This window comes from Peromyscus californicus, unplaced genomic scaffold, assembly GCF_007827085.1.
Source record: "Peromyscus californicus insignis strain IS unplaced genomic scaffold, ASM782708v3 Scaffold_6__1_contigs__length_162567912, whole genome shotgun sequence".
Lineage (NCBI taxonomy): Eukaryota > Metazoa > Chordata > Mammalia > Rodentia > Cricetidae > Peromyscus > Peromyscus californicus.
The window spans coordinates 74435399-74458839 of record NW_026294584.1 but is presented as its reverse complement, the minus strand read 5'-3'; the positions used below and the strand labels follow the sequence as shown (position 1 = coordinate 74458839).

General features: G+C 38.6%; 1 protein-coding gene and 1 non-coding gene across 3 annotated transcripts in view; one reads left to right on the top strand and one right to left on the bottom strand.

The window, feature by feature from the left end:
- Avl9 (AVL9 cell migration associated) overlaps window positions 1–23441 on the bottom strand; it is a 51996-nt gene that overhangs the window by 10822 nt on the left and 17733 nt on the right. For both annotated transcript variants that reach the window (XM_052719301.1, XM_052719302.1), the window contains exons 7-13: window positions 23362–23402; window positions 22448–22486; window positions 17745–17814; window positions 16205–16743; window positions 6822–6956; window positions 4994–5213; window positions 1997–2114 (exon numbers count right to left, since the gene is read on the bottom strand). In XM_052719301.1, the coding sequence (XP_052575261.1) occupies window positions 1997–2114; window positions 4994–5213; window positions 6822–6956; window positions 16205–16743; window positions 17745–17814; window positions 22448–22486; window positions 23362–23402 (1162 nt within the window). The remainder of the gene's footprint in view (window positions 1–1996; window positions 2115–4993; window positions 5214–6821; window positions 6957–16204; window positions 16744–17744; window positions 17815–22447; window positions 22487–23361; window positions 23403–23441) is intronic.
- LOC128100172 (U6 spliceosomal RNA) lies at window positions 18758–18869 on the top strand. Its single transcript, XR_008214691.1, has one exon. It is a non-coding gene; the product is annotated as a U6 spliceosomal RNA (small nuclear RNA).

The following is a 23441-nucleotide window of genomic DNA, read 5'->3' as shown; positions in this document are numbered from 1 at the left end:
ATTCACAGCTACTTACAAAATGCTATATAGTTTTTTCAAATGACAGCAAAGTGTTGTGGGTCAAAGTAAGCTTCAGAACAGGTCTTCCTTTTTTTTTATAGATCACAGGACTAATCTAACAAATCACATAAACATGCTGTGGTTGTTGCTGGTATATCACTTGCCTAACATGTTCAAAGCCCTGAGTTCAATACCAAACACAGCAAAATGACAAAAGCATCCCCAATCAGTCTTTTTTCCTGTTCTCAGAAAGGATTGATTTCAGGAGTGGGATATGTCTGATGCTCGGTAATTTAGAGGATTTCTCTTTAGGAGCTGAAAAAAGTGTCACAGATCTTAAAAAATGGTAATTAGTCTGGAATGTTTCAAGTTATACTTCCTGATAATTAATGAAGACCATCATTTCTTAATTTTAATCTGGTGAAAATGTTTAACATCTACTGACTATCATGATTACCTAACTACTACCCTAACAGGCCTCTTTGTACTCCATCTTCTCCCCTTTTTCTTTTAAAAATGTAAAAACAAAATACCTTTTTTTGTTGTTTTCTATATGTAGTTTTATAAAAATATTTTTTATTTTTTGAAATTAAAATACAATTACATTGCTTACCTTCTTTCTTTTCCTCCCTTCAATCCTTCCAATGTAACCCGCCTTACTTACTCTCTCAAATTCATGGCCTCTATTTCTTTGTTACAGATACATACATTCATACATATATGTATGCACACGTGCAGACACACACAAACTTGGTCTGCATAACGTTAACTGTATATGATTTCAGGGCTGACAACAATCTGGAGGCTCTTCCCTGGGGAGACTTGTGCTTTCTCTGGTCTCAGCATTCCTTAGCCATCTGTAGTTCTTGGTCTGGGTTTGAAGACTCACGAGATTTCTCCCTTTTGTGTTAGCATGTCTACCGGTGTCATCCTCGTTTTCTTTTCTGTTTATGAACACAAGTCTTGCTGTAGGCCAACTCACAACTCTCCTACGTTAGCCTCCTCAGTGTGGGATTACAAGCACGTGCTATCAGGCACAGCTGTACTCCAGTCTGCTTTTCATCTCCCATAAGCTTAGTTTCTTTATACAGTTTGTCTAGGTACCATTTTATAATCCTTTAAAGCCCATTCTAGTTAAGCCTATGTACTAGCGTTAAGATCTGCAGAGTTGGTTCAGGTTAAGTGCATCAGATGCAATGATGGGGATGGTTCACACACTGGGCAGCTACAATTAGGGTGGCTCACCTTGCAAGTTTAGCCACCTCAACTGTCCCTGCCAAACCAGCTCATGTTTCCGTCTACACACCTCAGAACACAGACCTTGTAGCTAGCAAGGCAGATTACTTTGAACTCTCAGTTCTTTCATTTAATGGCACTAAAATATTGTCTGCTTTTAAACTTTTTAATATATTCAGATGACAATATAGGTTTTGCTACAGCCAAAAACCTCACCAAAGTTAGAGTTAAACCCATTCATTTTGAGAGATAATGTAAAGATGATAGACGTGTCCATCAAAATGTTCTGAAACTACCTCCCTACAAAGATGCATCTAGAAGTTGATACTGTTTAATCTGTACATTGGAAAGTGTGTGTGTGTGTGTGTGTGTGTGTGTGTGTGTGTGTGTGTGTGTGTGTATGCTTATCCTTACTAGCATCCATTAAGTCACATTTCCACTTTAGCTAACAACAATAAACTGTAGCCCCCAAAGAATACAAAGTTGATTGTGTCCATTTCTCACCAGGAAATAAAGTTCAAAATACAATGAAAATAGGCAATGAAATGCTTGTGTCATTAAAAATAGTATTTCAGGTAGGAGTGGTGAATCCAAGCACTGGGAAGGCAGAGGCAAGTAGCTCTAAGTTTGAGGCCAGCCTGGTCTACACAGTGAGTTCCAGGTTAGGCAGGGGCTACATACTGAGACTGTCTCAATAACAGAAAGACTTTCTTTATAAAGCAACCATTTTTCATCCCATCAGTCTAGAGGATGTGCTTACTTTGGGTTTATCTCTGAAAGTGCTGGGTGCTTATTGCTGTTCCATACCCTGTAGTTGTGAGTATTCTTCCAGGCAGCAACAAAAGTTGTTCCATAGTCTGATAACATCTTTTCATTATCTGCCAAGAAAATGGTTGAAAGAAGTTGAGCTGGACCACAGCCATCTGGGCATGAAGATTAATAACCATAACGGTTGAAAGTATAGTTTCAGGTTTCATAGTTCAATGTTCACACTGTGGGGATACAGCCTACAGGTGTCAGCAAACTTGGGTCTAGTTCCAGAAATCCTGTTAAGAAGCTATGTAGCCTTTGGTAAGTCACTTAAATCACTCAGAACTTCATTTTCTGAACAGGAAAATAAGAGGACTGTGTGGTGGTATTGTGTTCCCCAAAATATTGTACACGCTAATAAACTTATCTGGGATCAGAGAACAGGACAGCCACAATATTAAATATAGAGGATAGGCAGTGGTAGCACACGCCTTTAATCCTAGCATTTCAGAGGCAGAAATCCCTCTGGATCTCTGAGTTCAAGGCCACACTGGAAACAGCCAGGCATGGTGACTCACACCTTTAATCTCAAGAAGTGAGCCTTTAATCCCAGGGAGTGATAGCAAAGAGAAAGATATATAAGGCGTGAAGACCAGAAACTAGAAGCATTTGGCTGGTTAAGCTTTTAGGCTTCTAGCAGCAGTTCAGCTGAGATCCATTCGGATATGAGGACTCAGAGGTTTCCAGTCTGAGGAAACAGGATCAGCTGAGGAACTGGCAAGGTGAGGAAGCTGTGGCCTGTTCCGTCTCTCTGATTGTCCAGCATTCACCCCAATAACTGGCCTCAGGTTTGATTTTTATTAGTAAGACCTTTTAAGATTCTTGCTACAGAACTGAGTCAAACATTTCCCACGGCTCTCTACAACACCAAAATGTTTTCATGTTTTTCTTACCATTACAAGGATCATACTACTTATTAAGCAAAAACTATAGACTTGACATTGAGCAGACATACTGGCATAACCACATGGTGGGTCAGTTAGAATCTCTCCACAAATGTCTAAAGAGTTAAGAACAAGCAAGCAAACTTTCTTTACCCATGTTTTCTTTGTTTGGACTTTGTCTGACTATTTGGTGCTTCATTCTGGAGTATCCAAGCATTGTACTGTTAAAAATACTTAACATAGGATTTTCACATTAATGCTAAATAGCTCTTGTCTTTTTTGATACCATGGGGTAGTGTCAATGCAGAGTATTTCTGCTGTTTGGAGGGACAGAAAGGTCTGGAGAACTGATCCAAGTAGCTAGCTATTGCCTCACATTTATCACACAGGCAAGCTGGTTTGCTATACTGTTTTTGAGACAAGGTCTTGCTATGTACTCAGGCTGGCTTCAAACTCTTGTGACCCTTCTGGTCTCGGCTTCCTTCTGTCCAGGCAGGTGGTATCTGAGGCATGTGCCACCATGTTTGGCTATGCTGTTTGTTTTGAAGGTGAAATCCAAATAGCTTTTGTTGCTAGGAAAGGACTAGGAGACACAAGGTTCTATCTATAGCATAAAGTTTTGTTTCTACAAGATATTCCTACAGTTCATTCTCCTTTCCTGACCATGCTTGAGAATGGACTTGAAACAGACAGCTGAAGCCTCTCAACAGGTTGTATGGGCCAGTTATGCCTCCCCCACCCCCCCATTCTATTTTCTGTAAAATTAGAATGTCTGGGATTATTGTTAAGGTAAAAATTACTAGATATAAAATGAGCTGGGTGGTAGTGGTGCATGCCTTTAATCACAGCACTTGGGAGGCAGAAGCAGATGGATCTCTGAGTTTCGAGGTTAGCCTGGTCTACAGAGCAAGTTCCAGGACAGTCAGGGCTCCATAGATAAACCTTAAAAAAAAAAAAAAAAAATTCTAGCTATAAAGTGTTCAGAACAGACCGTGCATTTTTTTTTTTTTTAAGTTGATTACTTATGAGGCCAAAAACCTGGTGGCTATCTGGGCTTCTTTTTTTGATTAGTAAGTAAATTTGGGTTATAAGATTTAATTTTGATGCCTCTGCTGCTATAGTTGTACAGGTGACAGACATTTAAAAATATCCATCTGATAGATGAGGACTTGATCATTAGTTTTTCTTTATAATGAAGAACAATTTCTGAAACCTGGATTTGAAATTACCCTGGCAGGTGGGAGTGACAGTAATGATTTAAAAACCCTGATGACACAACAATGCAAATAATCTTCACGACACCGCGGACATGCACGTTCACAGAATATTACAAGAAAGTAAACTGTATGTTGCATATATCTCATTGCTATTTAAAAAAAGTAATGTAATTTTTCAGTAATGACAACTGCAAAATATTCTGAAATCTACTTTTGCTACAAGTCTACAAGTATTTGCCAGAGTTGCAAAATAGAAAAGCTCATTGCAAAGCTCCACTTCTGGTTCATATTATTTTCTAAGTAGAATGAAGTAGTTTTTACCAGAAATGTATGTTTACCTAACCAATTTTAAGTGTTTCACAGGAAAAATAATATTTTTTTTTTAGAATGAGATAAAACTTTGAAGGCTTAATCACTCAGAATATGATTTGCAGTAATTCCTTTAAAAATATTTCTTCAGATAATTTGAAAATCTGTAAGCACATTATAAACAGTTGCCAAATACTGACATTTTCTGATACAAAATAATCAGCAGCCAAGTTGAAGTGAAAACAATCAGTATGTCTTAACACATGTTGATGTTTCTATCATAAAGGAGAGTCATGGTCAGAAAATATGCTTTAATAGACTCACTTTGGTAAAGACTACCATAAACCATAAAACCAAAGTCCAAAACATATGTAAAGAAACAGGTTTGGTAGGATAAAGTACTCAAAATGTCAGAGTTGTTATGTCTGTATGAGTAACAGGTGATTTTCTACAACTCCTTTCTCGTGTAACTCAAAGCATCCATAAATATCAGAACATGGAAATTTATAGGAAGAAACGTGGCTGTGTGCTTCTTACCTAACTGCAGTGTAGCAGCCAGCAGAGCATGGATGTAGACTGCAAATTGGGCCCGGATCCATTCGTCACCTCCCTCCCAGCCTGTGCCATCCAGGAAGACATCATCCCTGTTCTCAGTCACATGCCTTACTAGGTAATCTGCGAACCTTAGGTCTGCAGTGGTTGGGTTAAGCAGCTTCCTAAGTTCTGGATCATGGATCTGGATCAGTGCTTCTTCCACCTACAAGAGTACCCAGGTACAAGTCAGAGCTGGGACACTCACACAGATAATCACCCCACATCTTAAAAAGTAAACACTGGGGAACTGGAGTTCGAAATAAAACATATGAGTAACAGTATTCTCAAAGATGTGTTTAAGAAAGAGGCAGGTTTTTACACTAAAGTTTCAATATACTTTCTCTATTTTTATAAAAAAAAAGCCATTTTTATTTTTAGGAAATATAGGTAGAAGAGGAAAGCTGACTCAGTGGTTAAGAGCACTTGCTGCTCTTGGAGAGGATCTGGGTTTGTTTCACAGCCCCTACATGGTTGCTTATATCCATGAGTAATTCCAGTTCTGGGGGATCTGGCACCCTTTCCTGACCTCCACAGGCATCAGGTATGTACATGGCACACACGTATACATATACGCAGGCAAAAATAAGCACACATAATAAATAAGTCTTTAAAAAAAGAGTGACTTACAGAAAAGAAAATACATGTGCAAATATGACTTTGAACCATAAAAGTAATTCATGCTTTTTAAAATCTTTGGTAGTGTAAATACTTGGGGAAATATAGATACATATACAATGAAATTTGCCCTTATATTAACACAGAAAACAAGCTTAGTTATAAGTCCTTTAAATTTTTCCATTTTGAGGGCATGAATACTTCAGAATATTTTAAAAACATTTTTTTTGTATCTAAAATGTATTTGTACATTTTATGTACAAAAAAAACCCTAACTTGCAAGGCTTTGTTTTATTTGTTAGCTGCTGGTGATTAAAGATCTTAGGCATACTTAGCAACCTCCAAAGATTAGTTTTAGAGTGAAATAATAAAACATCTATCAAACAACTTCTGAACATTAAAGCACTCTGTGGTGTTCTCACCTGTACTCTCCTATATAATGTACACTCCTCCCCGCTTCAAATTTGGGATAATAATGTAATTTTGAATCTTGGACATTTCATTTGTTATATTTTAACCATTTTCCCATAAAGTATGAACTTTCTCTCAGTAATTATAAAAACCTTAGTGAGTTAAAAATCCCAACATTTTAAAATTGTGAAATTAAATGAATAATTAAAAAAATTTAAATATAGCTGGGCAGTGGTGGTGGCACACACTTTTACTCCCAGCATTTGAGGCAGAGCCTGGCAGATCTCTGTAAGTTTGAGGCCAGCCTTGTATACAGAGCAAGTTTTAGGACAGGCTCAAAAACTATACAGAGAAACCCTGTCTTGAAAAACAAAAATAAACAAAAACAAAACTTTAAATATATTGATAAGGTATCAAATATCTACTCTGAAATTCCTTAACATCAGGAATCTATTAAGCAGGATATGTGTTTAAATTATTTTGAAAAAAAATCCACATTTTAATAAGGCTTTGAGACCATGATAGGTCTGGTTTACTCAAGCTGGAATCCTTGCTCAAGCATTTACCAGTTGTTTGATAATGGAAGGAAAAAAAACCCCAAAACAAACAAAAAGTATATAATTACAATCACCGGAACACAGCCACACTATTTCTTTATTAGTGTGTTACCATAGCTTCACAGTCATATTTGGAAAGGAGTAAGTGAGGCAGCAGGCCAAGTCCACAGACTCAGACATAAACGTACTTCCACAATGGCATCACTGAGGTGCTTCTGTTGTCGAAAAAGGATGTTAGTAGCTCCAGCCACAAATCCCCGAACAGTGACGTCAGAGAGAAGGTGATGCTGCTGCAGTGCCATGTAAGGCACACACAGATATCCCTGTGGGTTACAAGAGCCGCAGAAACAGGACAGTAAACAAAACAGCCCCTTCTCTTTCCAAGCCAAAAGCAGAAGAGCAAAGAGTAAAAGAAATGACCAATCTTCCTGCCTGTCTAGCTCACCTAAAATAATATTCACAGAGGAATGTCTTGCCTTGACTGCAGTAAGTCCAGTTACTGATTTATTTGCTTCACAAATGGTCAAACCTCTCTGTAAGGCTGTCTTATCTGATCACTTTGTTTTTAATTTAAATAAAGTCTGACTTTTTTTTTTAATTTAGGAAATTAAAAGCACGACATCCATTGAAAAGTACGTTGTCTAACAGGAAGCAGTTAAGAATTTTATTTAAAACCTGCATCTGTACACAACCACCAAGGCGCAATGAGAGTAGCAAAGCACCCCATTTCTTGTCCAATATGTCAAAATATCTGCTACAAACTAGTTAAAGCACAGTTATACTGGCAGTGTTTGTGTTTAATTTCCATTTGAGATAGCACTGCCTTAACATGAGAGTGAAATCACTAATCCTCAGCAGTCATTTAAGTCTGCAAACCAACCAAGCAAAGGCAAGCCTGACTCCACACAATCCCCAGAGTTAAAGATGTGGTCAGTGATAATGATCCGTGCATAAGGGCAGGGTAGAGCTGTTGAATTTTATGTGTAGCCCCGTGTTGTACATAAATCATCACACTTACTGAAAACTTATTCTGATTCAGAATCTTTTTTCCTTTCTGTGAATATTTTGACTGTGTTATTTACAAAGAACCTTGTCTTGAAAACACACACACACACACACACACACACACACACACACACACACACACACACACACACACATCCTTCCTCCCAGTAGTTTACCTACATTTATCCTGAAGACATCCCTGCTCATCTGTTGCTGTATTTTTCAGTTACTTAATACAGTACTATTTATCGTAAATAGGATTCATAACTTCATGAAGTGATGTAAATTTCTAGCCATATAATGGAACGTTCTAAAACCATAAAAAGTGATGGAGTTTAACTTTCAGGAATGTAATGTAGAAGTGATCAAGAGTAGAAAAAATGGGCACAGGCAGCTATTATTTGTTTAAAAGGAGTGGGGAAAATCCGTGGGAAGGCCTTGCTGGTCAGAGGTTACAGCTTCTCATGGCCTGGCAGCTTTTTTCCAAAAGCTCAGTGACATGGGGACTCCCCTCCCCGCAAAGAGACTTTCTGTTCTCTACCTGCCCTTATCTGAAAGCTGTCTCTAAGCCTGCATGCCTGATGTCTCTCTAGGGTGACCCTTGGCACAGAACTGCACATATGGTAGCTAAGGCTTATACTAGGAGCTTGCTATAGAACCCTGTTGCCACACACGAGACCTTATGATAGGTCCATACCACTTAATCCAAATTAGGGTTTGTCCCCAGGCTCTCCAATCCTATATATTTCTTATATTCAGGAATAAAGCTGAACAGATTCACTGAAGTCATCTCCCGGAGGGCTGTCTCCATCATACCCACAGCTGTCCAAACCCTGTTCTCTGCTTCTGCTCCCTCCACCCTCGTGAACCAATGCACCAACAATCTGGAGGAAGAAGCAGAACCACAAAAATCTATGCATTTCCTTATGCCATAAAATTCCACTAGAAGGAAACAAGACATTGGTAATGTTTGAAGCCATTACAGAAGGCAGATGGGTAGAAGGGATGGATTAGGAAACATTTCTTTTTGGTTCTAGAGGTTGAATTCTGGACTGTGTGTATGTGTGTATGTCAGGCATGCATTCCACATCCTCTGTCCATAGCAAGTTTTATTACTGGTGCTTTGGACCTTTTTACTATTGAACTATGTGGAAATGTTACAAGTTGGTACAACATTCCAAAGAATTATTATAGTGTCATTATTTTTCTTTTCATGATGTTCAATTTAGCTAAAATCTTTGGGAGGTACTGAAATATGTTTGCAGAAGAATATAAATCTTTTTCCAAAAAGCAAATTAAACTCACTCCTGGCTTCCCACTTATCTAGGACAACTTAACTTCTGTATTTGAAACAACAACATATAGCGCTAAAACAAGACAAAAAAAAAAAACCACACACACACACACACAGAACAATTATCACATATGATTAATATACACGACTATACATATTACAACAAATAAAAATCCCAAGCAAACATCATGAGATATATGCATATCCATATTCTCAGAAATAATCATAATAGTCAAGAGGTAGAGGCAATGAATGTATCTGCCAATGCATGAGTGGAAAAAAAAAGCAGGGTAGAATAATATAATGAAATAGTATTCATCTCCCTGTCAACTATCCAAACACTAAAAAATACACTCTATATATTCAGTTACAAGTTGGGAAGTTAAGTGACTTTGTTTTTATACAGAGTCCTACTATATATCTTGGGCTGGTCTCAAATGCAGGATTCTCCTGCCTCAGCTACCAAAGTGCTGGGTCGCAGTCACATGCCACCATACATAGCTGAGATAATTAAATTTCATTATTTATTTATTTATTTATTTATTTATTTATTTATTTATTTATTTATTTATTTATTTTTTGGTTTTTCGAGACAGGGTTTCTCTGTGTAGCTTTGCGCCTTTCCTGGTACTCGCTTTGGAGACCAGGCTGGCCTCGAACTCACAGAGATCCGCCTGGCTCTGCCTCCCGAGTGCTGGGATTAAAGGCGTGCGCCACCACCGCCCGGCCAGGAAGTAACTTCTAATCATAGTTTTTATGGTACCTCAACTGATTTTACTAAATGACTTGTAACTGGAGAGAAAAGCTGACACATGAAATTAAACAGAAAAGGATCCCAGTCCTTTGTAGAAAGCCAGCCTGACACTAACTATGCCAGAATATGCCCAATTCCAGTGCAAAATCAGGGGGAAATAGAAGGCCCTCAATATGGAATTTTCACACCCTAAAATACTTCTGTCTCTTTTTCAGCTCCTCTCACCCCCCCTCAGAGTTCTTTGCTCATTGAGCTGCACAGCAGCAGAGCACAAGTTCAAGGCATGATTTAAAATTTTTTCTACCACTTTTAGTATCCACAATTCACTTCCTATGACTCCATGGGTATCTTGCTTGATAGCTGCTTCTAGACTCATCATTTCCTCAGCCCTTCCGTTACTTCTGTATATTTCTTATATCAGCTCTCAGGAAAAGGTCAAACATTTGGCAATCTATTACCTCTAGGGTTTACATAATAAACTTGGACTGTAAGGCTGACATGGCATCCTTCTTATCCAAGTTCAAATACTAAGAGCTGGGGAACTGGCCTAGCAGTGAAGAGCACAGGCTGCAGCCCAGTGGTTCCCAGCACTTGGGAGGCAGAGGAGGCGAATCTCTGAGTTCAAGGACAGCCTGGTCTACAGATGGAGTTACAGGACTACACAGGAAAACCCTGTCTCAAAAAACCACCACCACCACCACCACTACCACCAGCACAGGCTATTAGCAGGACCTACATGGTGGCTCACAACCCTGTCACCCAAGCTCTAGGGTATCTGACACCCTCTTCTGACCTGAGCAGGCACTGCATGTACCAATATACAAGCAGGCAAAAATCTTAAACATATAAGAGAAAAATAAATTTAAAAGTAAAAGAATTCCAGAAGGAAAACAGCTTAAAGACAATCTGGTTTTAAGAACATTTCATCTGGGGCTGGAGAGATTGCTCAGTGGTTAAGAGCACTGCCTGCTCTTCCAGAGGACCTGGGTTCAATTCCCAGCACCCACATGGCCGCTCACAACTAACTGTCTATAACTCCTGTTCCAGGGGAGTCAACACCCTTATACAAACATACATGCAGGCAAGACACCATTGTATATAAAATACAAGTAAGTAAATTAAAAAAAAAAAAAGAACATTTCATCCTCCAAAGTTAATGACAAAGGATCAGTATTTGTAGTTAGAAGTGTGGGTTTTACTCAACACACAATAAAAGATAAAACCAAGAAGAAAAAAATGATTTACTTAGTAAAGTGGTGAGCCTATCACATATTCAGTACTGGCATAAAGCACATAAATCTATCAGCTAAACATGGTTTACTGACAAGATTCATATTACTTTAATCCAGAAACTTGACCCTCACAACCAAAATTTTCCTTTGCTTCATTTACCTCCCGATAAAAAGTGCTCTGATAGATGCAGGAAATAAGGACAGTTAAAAAAAAAAAAAATTCACAACCTGGGATTGAGAGCTGACTCACCGATGAACACCTGATGCTTTGCAGAGCACATGGGTTTGGTTCCCAGAACACTGACGGTAGGCCACAACTATCTATCACTCCACTTTCCAGGGATCTGCCACTCCTGGGACATCAGGACCACATGGCACACATACATTTATTTTCTTAGCTAGGGTTTCTATTGCTGTGATAATATACCCTGACTAAAAGCAAGTTGGGAAAGAAAAGGTTTATTTCATCTTCCAGCTCTCAGGTCACACTCCATCACTGAGTGAAGTCAGGGCGGGAACCTGGAGGAACAAACTGAAGCAGAAACCTGGAGGAATATTACTATTGACTTGTTCCCCAGGGCTAGCCCAGCCTGCTCTCTTATACAACCTAGAACCATATGCCCCAGGGTGGAGACACCCATAATGGGCAGAACTCTCTCCCATTAATATTTAATCAAGAAAATGCCCTACAGACTCGTCCACAAGCCAACCTTATGGAGTTATTTTCTCAATTAAGATTTCCTCTTCCCACATATGTCTAGGTTTGTGTCAAGTTGACAAAAACTAACCAGAACATTTGACCTCTTGTCAGTTTGACACAAATACATCACCTACTAATCATAACCTTTTCTTTCTTGTTCATCCCCAAGATCTATTAATATCCCAATATAAACAGAATATTTTAAAAAGTTCTTCAGTCTTTAAAATATTTCAGTACTTTAAAAGTCCAGGTTTTCTTGAAAAGTTCAACATGTTTTAAAAGTTCAGTCTCTAAAATATCTAAAGGCTCATAACTATGGGTTCCTGTGGGGAGGAGGCAAGATAAGTGCTTTCTTATTCCAAGAGAAGAACGAAGGGACAGTCACAATCTAAACAAAGGAAAAACCAAAGTCCCACGATGTAAAGCTCAGTGTCAGACACTGGAACTCAATCTTCTGGGCTCCAAAGGGCTTGTGCTGTACCACTTCTCTGGCTCTGGCATCCAAAGCACATACAGTATGTTTCATAGGCTCCTGATTGCTCCACTCCACAGCTGTCTTTGATGCTCATCACATTACTGGAATCTCCAAAATGCTGGTATTTCTTCCGCAAATGGCTTGCACCTTCATCAACTGCCTCTCTCCCACTCTCTTCGGGGACTCTGACTCTGTCATAAGATGCCATGTCTCAACTTCTCCCCACAACCTTGGGGCTTCAGTCTTGGGGCTTCTTCACCTGAGGCTGCACATTCACTAGTGGTCTCTCCTAGTTTCTTACTGTGCTCATCCCCAGCTACACTCCATGTCTCCTTCATGGTTTGAAAACCAGTACCATCTGGGAGACTCTTACACATTACCAAGTTTAGGAGCCAGCACAACAGCCTTGTTCCCCTCTGGACCAAGCTTGTGTGCTGACCCAGAGGAAACATTTCCCAGATTTTTGCCTTGATGATGTCAGTCTCTTTTGGGTTTTTTGTTTGTTTGTTTGCTTGAAAGAGATTTTCTCTGTGTAACAGCCCTGGCTGTCCTGGAACTTGCTCTGTAGACCAGGCTGGCCTTGAATTCAGAAATCCTACCTGCCTCTGCCTACTGAGAGCTGGGATTAAAGGCATGTGTCACTATGCCCAGCTCGATGTTGGTCTTTTTCTAATCACAGCTGATTCTTTAGCTCCAGCTGACCACTATAAACTGTCCCAGCAAAGCAAAGATTTCACTTTAGTGGTTCTGACCTCTTGTTAATTGTAGTGGATTCTCCACCCCAGATGACCAGATCTACATTTCTTAACTCAAAATAACAAATGGCCCTGATAGTCTTTAAGGGACTCTTCAAACTTTCCTCTGAAACTTCACAAGCCAGGCAGGCCTCCATTGTTCATATTGCTCTTAATATTAATTTCTAAGGTTCCCACAATAGCTTATTAACATCTGAACACCCAATAGCTTTTCTAGCACAAAGCTCCAAAGTCCTTCTATTATCCTCCCCAAAATATGCTCAAGTTTGTCACAGCAAAATCCCATGAACCTTTATCAATTTCTGTATTAATTAGGGTTTCTACAGCAACTTGGAAAGGAAAGGGCTCATTTCACCTTACAACTCTTAGATCACAAACCTTCACTGAGGGAAATCAGGGCAAGAACCTGGAAGCAGGAACTGAAGCAGAAACCATGGTAGAATGCTGCTTACTGGACTGTTACTCATGGCTTGTCCAGCCTACTTTCTTATACAACCCCAACCACTTGCCCAGGGATGGCATGCAAAGTGGATTGGTCACATTAATCAATTATCAAGAAAATGCTCTTCAGACTTTCCCTACAGGAAAACCTTACTTTTCAGTTAAGATTCCCTCATCCCAGATACATCTAGGTTTTTCTCAAGTTGACATAAACAAACAAACAAAAAACAACTACAACAAAAAACCCCAACCAGTACATGCAGGCAAAACATACAAAATTAAAGTTATAATTTGTGGGCCATTTGTTATTTTGAGTTAAGAAACATAGATCTGGTCATCTGGGGTGAAGAATCCACTACAATTAACAAGAGGCCATTTAACAGAAATGGCTCATCTGTTAAAAGTATCTGCTGCTTAGCTTGATGAGCTCAGTCTGATTCCTGGGAACCACATAGTAAGAGATAAACATTTCTACTGTCTTCCTCTGATCTCTCTCTCTCTCTCTCTCTCTCTCTCTCTCTCTCTCTCTCTCTCTCATAAGATTTTTAAAAAAAACAAAACACAATTTGTGACTACTTATTGAACTTAGTAATTTGTGAGGTATGAGTTTTCTCCCAAGATTCTGAGATTTCAGCTTTAAGATAACTGTCTTAGTTTAATCAAGAAACCAATTAGGATAATTTCAGAATCCCAGAGAGGCCACAGAATAAGTAAAGATGGCATTCTCTGTTAACTCTTCAATACTGAGTCAAAGCAACCACTTTAAGGGACCTGAGTAACTCAGAATTTTCCAGGAAGTATATAGCATAGAAAGACACACAACGTCAAGTCAACAGTGCCCACTGTAGTAGTTGCTTTTCTGTGGCTGTGATAAAACACCATGACTAAGGCATTATGTAAGGAAGAGGGTTTGTGGTTTAGGGTTCCAGATGGATGAATGTTCATTATGGTGGGAAGGAGTGACATTACATGACAGGCCTGTGGTAGGAGCAGGAAGCTGAGAGCTTACATCTTTACTGGCAAGCAGGAAGCAGAGAGAATACACTGGAAATGGTGAGGCTTCTACTCTAAAAACCTACCCCAAGTAGCACCACCAACTGGGGACTAAGTGTTCAAATACCTGAGACTATGGGGAGCATTTCTTGCTCAAACCACCACACTACAACTCCCTGTCCCCTATGGGCTCACAGTCATATCATAATGCAAAAATGCATTTAGTCCAATTTTAAGTCAGCACAGATTTCCAGTGTCTCAACATTATTTAAAAGTCTAAGGTCTCAAGCCGGGCGGTGGTGGCGCACGCCTTTAATCCCAGCACTCGGGAGGCAGAGCCAGGCGGATCTCTGTGAGTTCGAGGCCAGCCTGGGCTACCAAGTGAGTTCCAGGAAAGGCGCAAAGCTACACAGAGAAACCCTGTCTCGAAAAACCAAAAAAAAAAAAAAAAAAGTCTAAGGTCTCTTATAAAATCTCAAGGGAATCTCTTAATTGTAACCCCTTGGAAAATCAAAACACAAATTATATACTTTTGACATACATTGGCACAGAATATGCATTACCATTCTAAAAAGGAGAAAAGGGGGCATAGTTAAGAAATACTGGACCAAAGCAAGACTGAAACCTAGCAGGGAAAACTTCAAATCCTGTAGCTCTATGTCTGATGTGTGGACTTTCATTTCAAAAGACTTAGGTGTCTCTGCCCCTCCAGCTTTGCAGCCTGTAACATACATCTCTGTTTAGGCTGGTTTCACTCCCTATATGCAGCTCTCCCTGGCAAATATCCTATGGCTCTAGCTCTCTAACAGCTTGGGGTCTCCACCCCAAATCAGACTTTCACAGCTTCATGCAGGCCACATGATACATGCTGTCTAGCCTCAGAAGCTCTCTAAAGCCAGGGAGGAAGAATCCACGACCCTTCAGTTTTATATTCTTCATGCCTCTAAAGTCAGCACCCATGGACATCATTGCCAAGTTTGGCTACCAGCTTGGAATGGACCCTGGCCCCTTAATTACATTAAGCAGCAGAGCTTTTTAAAAGCAGAAAAGGCCGGGCGGTGGTGGCGCACGCCTTTAATCCCAGCACTCGGGAGACAGAGCCAGGCGGATCTCTGTGAGTTCGAGGCCAGCCTGGGCTACCAAGTGAGTCCCAGGAAAGGCGCAAAGCTACACAGAGAAACCCTGTCTCGAAAAACCAAAAAATAAATAAATAAATAAATAAATAAAAAATAAAAAATAAAAGCAGAAAAGACCTTAGGTGCAGAAGGACCCAACTGCTAATATTACAAGTATACACCATGATACCTGAATTGAATCATGTCATAAATGATGAAATAGCTTTGGATATAATTACATACTAAATCATAGCAAAATGAAATATATAAAATATATTCTTAGTAAGTATAAATATGTATACTTAATAATATAAGTAAGACATTTAAACAAATTTTTTTGTCCTAAAATGGAAGCTTTTAGAATTATATTATTTCTTTTTCTAAGATAGTCTCTCTATATTGTCAAAGTTGGCCTTAAACGTTTAGGTTCAAGTGGTTTCCTGCCTAGTCTCCATCATAGCTGGGGCTACATGCTATAAGCACAATATTTTAATACAAACTTTAAGTTCAGCCAGGATTGTGTAGACTTCTTATTTATGGACTTCAGTTCATTCTTTGTTTTCAAAGAGAAGTCTGAGTAATCAAAAACAGACCTAATGCAGTGAATGCTGGCCTCATTACCCACTGGCTTCAGAACTCTTTCCCTCTGAGTTATTTCCCCATAGTTTTAAATATGATCACAGATCTAGCAGCACTACACATTCAGTATGTATTTTTCAGTTTTCAAGGATAATTTTTAGACCTAAAAATGTGTTCAAACAGTTAAAGTTACAATTAACATCCTCAATAAAGGATACTGCATTTTACCTTTGTAAAGATGGCCAGAGGCATGCCATATTGGTCCTCTTCCAAACCAGAAATGAGTCCTGGTATCAGGACCACCTGCCTGGTGTTAGCTTGAGGTTGTACAGTAATTGGAGGACTGTCTGAGGGCACAGAGTCTTTCTGAAATAAGTTTGTTTGGTCTGACCCTATCTGTTCCCTTTCTTTCAAGGAGGAGTCCTCTAAAACACTAGGATCCAAAGTTTCCCAGTCACTTTCGGAAGACTCTGGAGACGGACGAGGTGGAGGTTTCAAATAGCGGACAGTGTCACTGGGTTCTTGTTCTCTGTTGTTGTTATCTTCTACTTGGAAGCAAGGCTGCTCCGTCTGGAGGACAGTGTCTCCTCCATGGTTTCCTGAAATGATTTTCGTGACAGTTCCCAAGCTGGTATTTGAAATGTCAGAAGTGGACTCAGAAATAAAATCATTTGCAGGGGGATTACTTTCCTGAAGCCCAACGTCTTCAGACATACTCTTTCGGGGTCTATACTGAGAACAGTCACTGAGGCCATGTTCAATCATGCCTAAAATATAAAATATTGAAGAACAGCTTAGATTATAATAATATAGAAGAAAATAAGAGGTATATATTCTGTTTTATAGAGTAGAAATCTATAGATTTTTTTTCATAAGCTATATTTGTACCTGTTTTAATAAAAATTTCTATTAAAAAAGGAAAGCTGGGTGTAGTAGCACATGAATTAATCCCAGCACTTGTTAGGCATAGGAAGGCAGATCTCTGAGTCTGAGGCCAGCCTAGTCTACAAAGTGGGTTCCAACACAATAAGGACTACATAGAGAAATTCTATTTTGTAGGGGGGAAAAGTTAAGATGGGAGCTGGCAAGATTAAGGATGTTTGCCGCCAAGTCTGAACACCTGGGTTCAATACCACAACACACACACCCACAGTGGAAGAAGGGAACACTCTCATAAGCTGTCCTCAGATCACCAGCAAGCCATGGCTTATCAACAACCTCCTCCATGCAATAAAGGCTAAAAAATAAAATAAAGAAACACAGGCTTATTGCAGGATATTTGATCACATTGGGTGAAGATGTGTTACTGTTTTACCTCACCTGCCTAAGGCACCTTCTGATTGGTTTAATAAAGAGCTGAATGGCCAACAGCTAGGCAAAGATAGGAACTCTGGGAAGAATCTGAGAATCAGGGGATTTGTCAGTGAGATGCAAAGAAAATTGGACATACAGTACTGAGGAGAAGTAGTTGAACGATGTGGCAGATGTAGATGAATATAAACAAGTTAATTTAAGTTTTAAGAGCTAGTTGGGAACAAGTCTAAGCTAAGGTCAAGCTTTCATAATTAATAATAAGTCTCTGTGTCATTACTCAGTAGCTGGCAGTCCAAAGAAAGACCTGCTACATTGGCTAAAGGAAAAAAACCTATTACCAAAAGAAAAATTAAACAGAAATGTTAACCCTACTAGTTTATTTTTGCATACTTTTATTACTAAAAGTCTAAACTCCAATAACATTAAACAAAAGTAGTTATGGCTATCCTCTTACCTGGAAACAGGGATAACACGGTCATTAGTGCACCCACCAATCTATTCACTGGAGAAATGTAAAAAAGAACCTGAAATGGATTCAAATAAAATTAAATTAGAAAATTCATGAGACTGTAATAATATATAAAGGAAGGATTCTTTGCATATGAGTAATACTTAAAAAAACACCCCCCCCCCCAATGAGTCATGATTTAAAACAACAATAACAAATCAGCTTTCCCACCTACCAAAATTCAGGTAAAATTGAGGTCTGGTGATGATTCAAAGGATAAAGGTGCCTACCAAGCTTGATGAGTTTAGTTCAATCTGTGTGTCCTACACTGTAGAAATTGTCCACTGACCTTTACACATAAGTTGTGATGACTGTGCACACACACACACACACACAATGAGTTAACTAGACTTTGGGTTTGGTTAATTTCATAATTAAAAAAAATTTAAGTTCTTTATAATAAGGTTTTTTTTTTTTTTTTTTAAAGATTTATTTATTTATTATGGATACAGTGTTCTGCCTGCACATATCCCTGCAGGCCAGAAGAGGGCACCAGATCTCATTACAGATGGTTGTAAGCCACCATGTGGTTGCTGGGAATTGAACTCAGGACCTTTGGAAGAGCAAGCAGTGCTCTTAACCTCTGAGCCATCTCTCCAACCCCCTATAATAAGGTTTTAATAAATAAAAAAATATAATTATAAAAATACTGCCAACACACACTGAAATGATCACGGTAGATTGTTGGGCAACAGAATATTTACAATATGTTAGATTTACTGTCCCACAAATTATTGGCTAAGGTAGTTTGTCACCTTAACCAAATGATCAAATTTCACATTATCAAGAACAGTACAGTTGTGTCATATTCTGAGGTAATGTCATCACTGATTTATCATCTTGCTAAAAATGCTTAAAATGTTTAATCTGAAACTGCTTAAAATGTTTAATCTGAAACTAACCACAAGAAAACAATCACACATTTAATTCTATAATACTTGACTAGATTCTTTTAAAAAGTGCCAAACTCACTTCAGCAGCACAGATACTAAATTTGCAAGTATACAAAGAAGATAAGCATGTCCCCTGTGCAAAGATGACATGCAAATTCATGAAGTACTCCATATTTTAAAAAGGGGTCAATCATGAGGACTAGAATTCAGGTTCCAATGTCCATGGGCAGCACCCTTTGCATGCTATAATACCAGCTCTGAGGCAGGCTGAGCCTAGGGGATTACTGAGGCTTGCTGACTTCCTGTATAGCTGAAGAAATACAAGTCCCAGGTTAACAGAAACCATAACCCAAAATGAATAGGTTGATTGATTGATGAAGATACCCCCAATACCCTCTGTTAGCCTCAGCATGCAGGAAAAGGTGCTCCTAATTGTACATACACCCACACAGACATATATAATATATACACAATCAGTTAAAAAGAGCTAGTCATGAAATTCAAGAGGAAATGGGGGAAAGAGGCAGGACTGAGGAGATGGCCCAGTGTTTAAGAAAATACATTATTTTAGCAGAGGACCTGAGTTAGGTTCCCAGCACCCACATCACCCAGTTCACAAATGCCTGTAATTCCAGTTCCAAGGGATCCAAAGTTCTTTTCTGGATTCTTGAGTGTACCTGTACTCATACATATAGACACATGCCCACATATATACAGTTAAAAATGAAATAGATTTAAAAAAAATAATAAACGAATAAACAAAAGAGTATGAGGTGATGGAACAATTTGATTTGGAGTTAGATATGCTACCATTGAGCCATGAGGTCTCCTAATAGAATAATTTGAGACTAGAGGGAGCTAGAAAGGTAATAAAGGATTCCTGACTGGTTCCTAGATTTAAAAAAAAAAAAACCAATTGATTATACATTTTATCTGTAACAGTTAATATGGATCCCCTCAGTCATTTATTATCTTTCTATAAACATATTGAAAACTCTGTTCCTTACTATTCTTTACAATTGGAATTTTTATAGAAGATAAATTACTAAGAGACTGATGTGATAGGCCAGAGATACCAGAGAAATAAGTACAAAGGCTAAAGTGCAACAGAAACAACATTTAGAGTGAATTGTCAGGTAGTTACTATGTAGTCCAGGCTGGTCTGGAACCTGCCACCATTCTGAGATTACAAGCGTGTGATACTGTCTTCTGACTTTTTTTTTTTCAATAGATCACTAGAATTTTTAAAAATTAAATTTTATTTTATGTGTGTTTTGCCTGCCTGTATTTCTGTGAACAATGCATGTGCCTGTGCTTGGTGAAAGGCCAGAAGAGGATCAGACTCCCTGGTACTGGAGTTATAGATGGTTATGAGCCACCATGTAGAGGTACTGGGAATCAAACCCAGTGACTGTGGAAGAACAGCCAGTGCTCTTAACTGCTGAGTCATCTAACTCCAGCCTAGACCTGGGTTTATAAACTTTATTTTGTGTTCATGTTTGTAGGTATTCTTGCACATGTCTAAATGTATGTGGAGGATGGAATGCAACAATGAGTATCTTTTGCAATTCTTCTCTACGTTATTATGTTTTGAGACAAAGTCTCTCACTAAATCTGGAATTCATGGCTGGCCAGATGAGCTAGCCAGTAAACCAGCAAGCCTTCAATCTCCACTTCTCCAGTGCAGGGATTACGGGAGCATGCTACTGTGCCAGCTTTCACATGGTGCTGAACTCAGGTGCTTACGCTTACATGGCAAGCACTTTACTGACTGAGCCATTTCCCCAACCACTAATGTCCTATTTAGAATAAAAATCCACTCTCTAAAGTCCCCACAATGACATTTAATAGTTCCAGTAACAAAAAAATTCTCTATTTCACATAGTATATTATAATTACATTACTTATGGACAAATCTAATTAAAAATTTAAGGAATTAAAAGAAGAAATCAGCTATCAAGGACATTATTATAGCTAGAAGTGGTGCTGTATTCTTATAATCCCAGGATTCAGAGTTTAGAGGTAGGAGGATTAGAAATTTTCAAGCAGCCTGGGCCACATTCAAATCTTGTTCAAAAAAAAAAAAAAAAAGGAAAAAGAAAAGGACATAACATGTAGGGAAACTTAAAACAGTCTGTGTATTATATTCTCCAGCCATGTTTCAGTGAATCTGTATTTGCTTATAAAACTAGGATCACAGGGGCCTAGAGAAATAGCTCAGTGATTAAGAACACTCCCTGCTTTTGCTGAAAAACCAGGTTCAGTCTGCAGCACCCACATGGCAGCTCACAACCATCTGTAACTCCAGAGGATCTATGCCTTCTTCTGGCCTCTGTAGGCACCAGGCACATGTCTATTGCACATACACACATACAGGCAAAACACTCATAAAATAAAAAATAAATAAAATGTAAAAACTGGATTATAGTCTTATGGTTGGATAACTTTTAACCTAATATGCCATGAAACATCTTGACAATAAAAAGTATTGGGGGATTTTTATTGTTTGGAGTTACATGCAACACACAATAGTTAGCTACTCATTTTAAGTGATTCTGTGATGGACTCTTTCAGGTAGTTTTGCATCCAACTCAGATTTATTCTGAAAAAGAAATCCCTAACAGGAGAATTATTGGGGCAAACGAATAATTGGCTTAAGGTCATGAGCCTTAGGAAGCATAGTGCCTAACTAATCCCTTAATATCCTTTCTTCCTTATTTGCATTGAATGCAGTCAATATGGGATATAAAATTGATTTATTACGGGGTTAGCTTCTGATTAGTCTAAACCAGAATTTCAGAAAACTTTTCCTATAAAGGGTCAGGCACATTTGCTTTGTGGGCCATATGGTCTCTCACAACTACTCAACTCTGCTCCTACAGGATAGAAACAGCTACAAACAATAAGCAAATATTAGGGATGCCTGTTTTCCTACTTAAGAACAACTGCTGCTCTTGCAAAAGACCTGAGTTCAATTCCTAGCACTCCCATTAATACCCTGTAACTACAGCTACAGAGTATCTGATACCCTGTATGTGGCTTCCACAGGTACCTGTATACACATGCACATACCCACATACAGACACACACATAAACATAAATACACACATATAAATACAAATAAAATAAGTCTTAAAAACAACAAACTTCTATAAAAGTGGTAAGCTAGAATTGGCTATGAGGCCTAATTCATAGACCTGAGGTTTACAACGGTTATAGCAATTCCAAATTCAATCTCTTTATAGTACAGAGCGGTTTGGAACCCAAGTTTAAGCCAATTAGCATAGGCAGGCTTTTGGTAACAATTCTGAATCTAGTGGTGGGCATGCTGCCCGATGGGCCCAAACAAACTGAAGGAAAAAATTCATATTTGGTGGTTTGAGAAGTGGGTATTATGTCTGAGGAAGCAAATAGTCAGATTACTATTGGCAGTTTCTTGTATACAAGAGAGATCAGCTCTGGGTAAAATTAAATGGACTGTAGGACAAAGAGAACACCCAAGGTCATGATACCCTGGAAGCACCAAGTCTGACTGAGCCAACACATTTCCCTTTCTATTTAAGTTTAAAATCAAACTGCCTCCAAAAAGAGAACACAAACTTGTATGCTTATGACAGTAAAGAAAAGAATCTTGTGTTTCATTTGATAGACAAAATGTCTTAATACTTAATCATTAATTCCCATGTCACATAACATGTAAGCAATGTCAATAAAAGATAAAGCATCTGTTCTTCCTTTTATCCTTCTATATCTCACCTTTTTTTCAAGAAGAATTAGCTTAAACAGGATCAAGACCTGAAGAAGGAAAAAGAAATGCTGTGTTAAAATAAGAACTCAATTGCTATTTTCTTTTCCCAAATACAATCATGTTATATAATATTAAATAATTATAGTACTTAAGATACATGAGAAATTAAGAACTTGAATTGAGAAATTAAGTATTACCTATGTCCTCTAGAAATTATGAGAATCATTTAACCTTTAATTGAAATAGTTTTTTTTTGGAAGGAGTAGTGTTATCTTTGCTTGAAAATTTTTCAAGCTTCTGAAAAGGCAGAGATTTGAGGCTGGGGAGTGACTCAGGTCATAACGTGCATGCCTACCGTGTATGACAGCCCTGCATTCAGACTCCCAGAACCATTTAAGCTATGCATGGTGGTGCACACTTGTGATCTCAGCACTCAGAGGCGGAAGCGGAAGTATCAGAAATTCATGGTCATTCTTAGCTACACAGTGAGTTCAGGCTAGTCTGGGATAGATAGCATTTACATGGATAGTCAATAAAGGTTTGGTAAATAAATGACTAATCCTAGACAACATATACTTTAACAATAAAGATTATAATGTCTGGCACCAAAAACCACAACAAAAGAAAAAATAATTTATATAGAACAACATTTTTTTTCTACCCACACTAAGTGAAATTGCAAAGACTGCAGAACAAAGGAATCAAAAGCAAACCCTATCCAGCAAGAGGTACTCCCAGACTTTTACCACACAAATACTCTTGATGCCTCCAGCTCTGTGTGGTTATGAAGCTGTCTTAGAAGAGCAAAACCACAATTATGCCATCAGCTGATTGTGATGCTGCCTTGCGTTCACAGGAAAAGGAACCCAAGAATAGCCTTTCCCATTTCAGTACATCGCAAGTTGAAGGATATCTATCACACCTTGTGTCGAAAATGAAGGACAAGATCTCGAGGAGACAGACCTACAATGTAAACAGGAGAGCTAAATGTGAAAGGAAGAG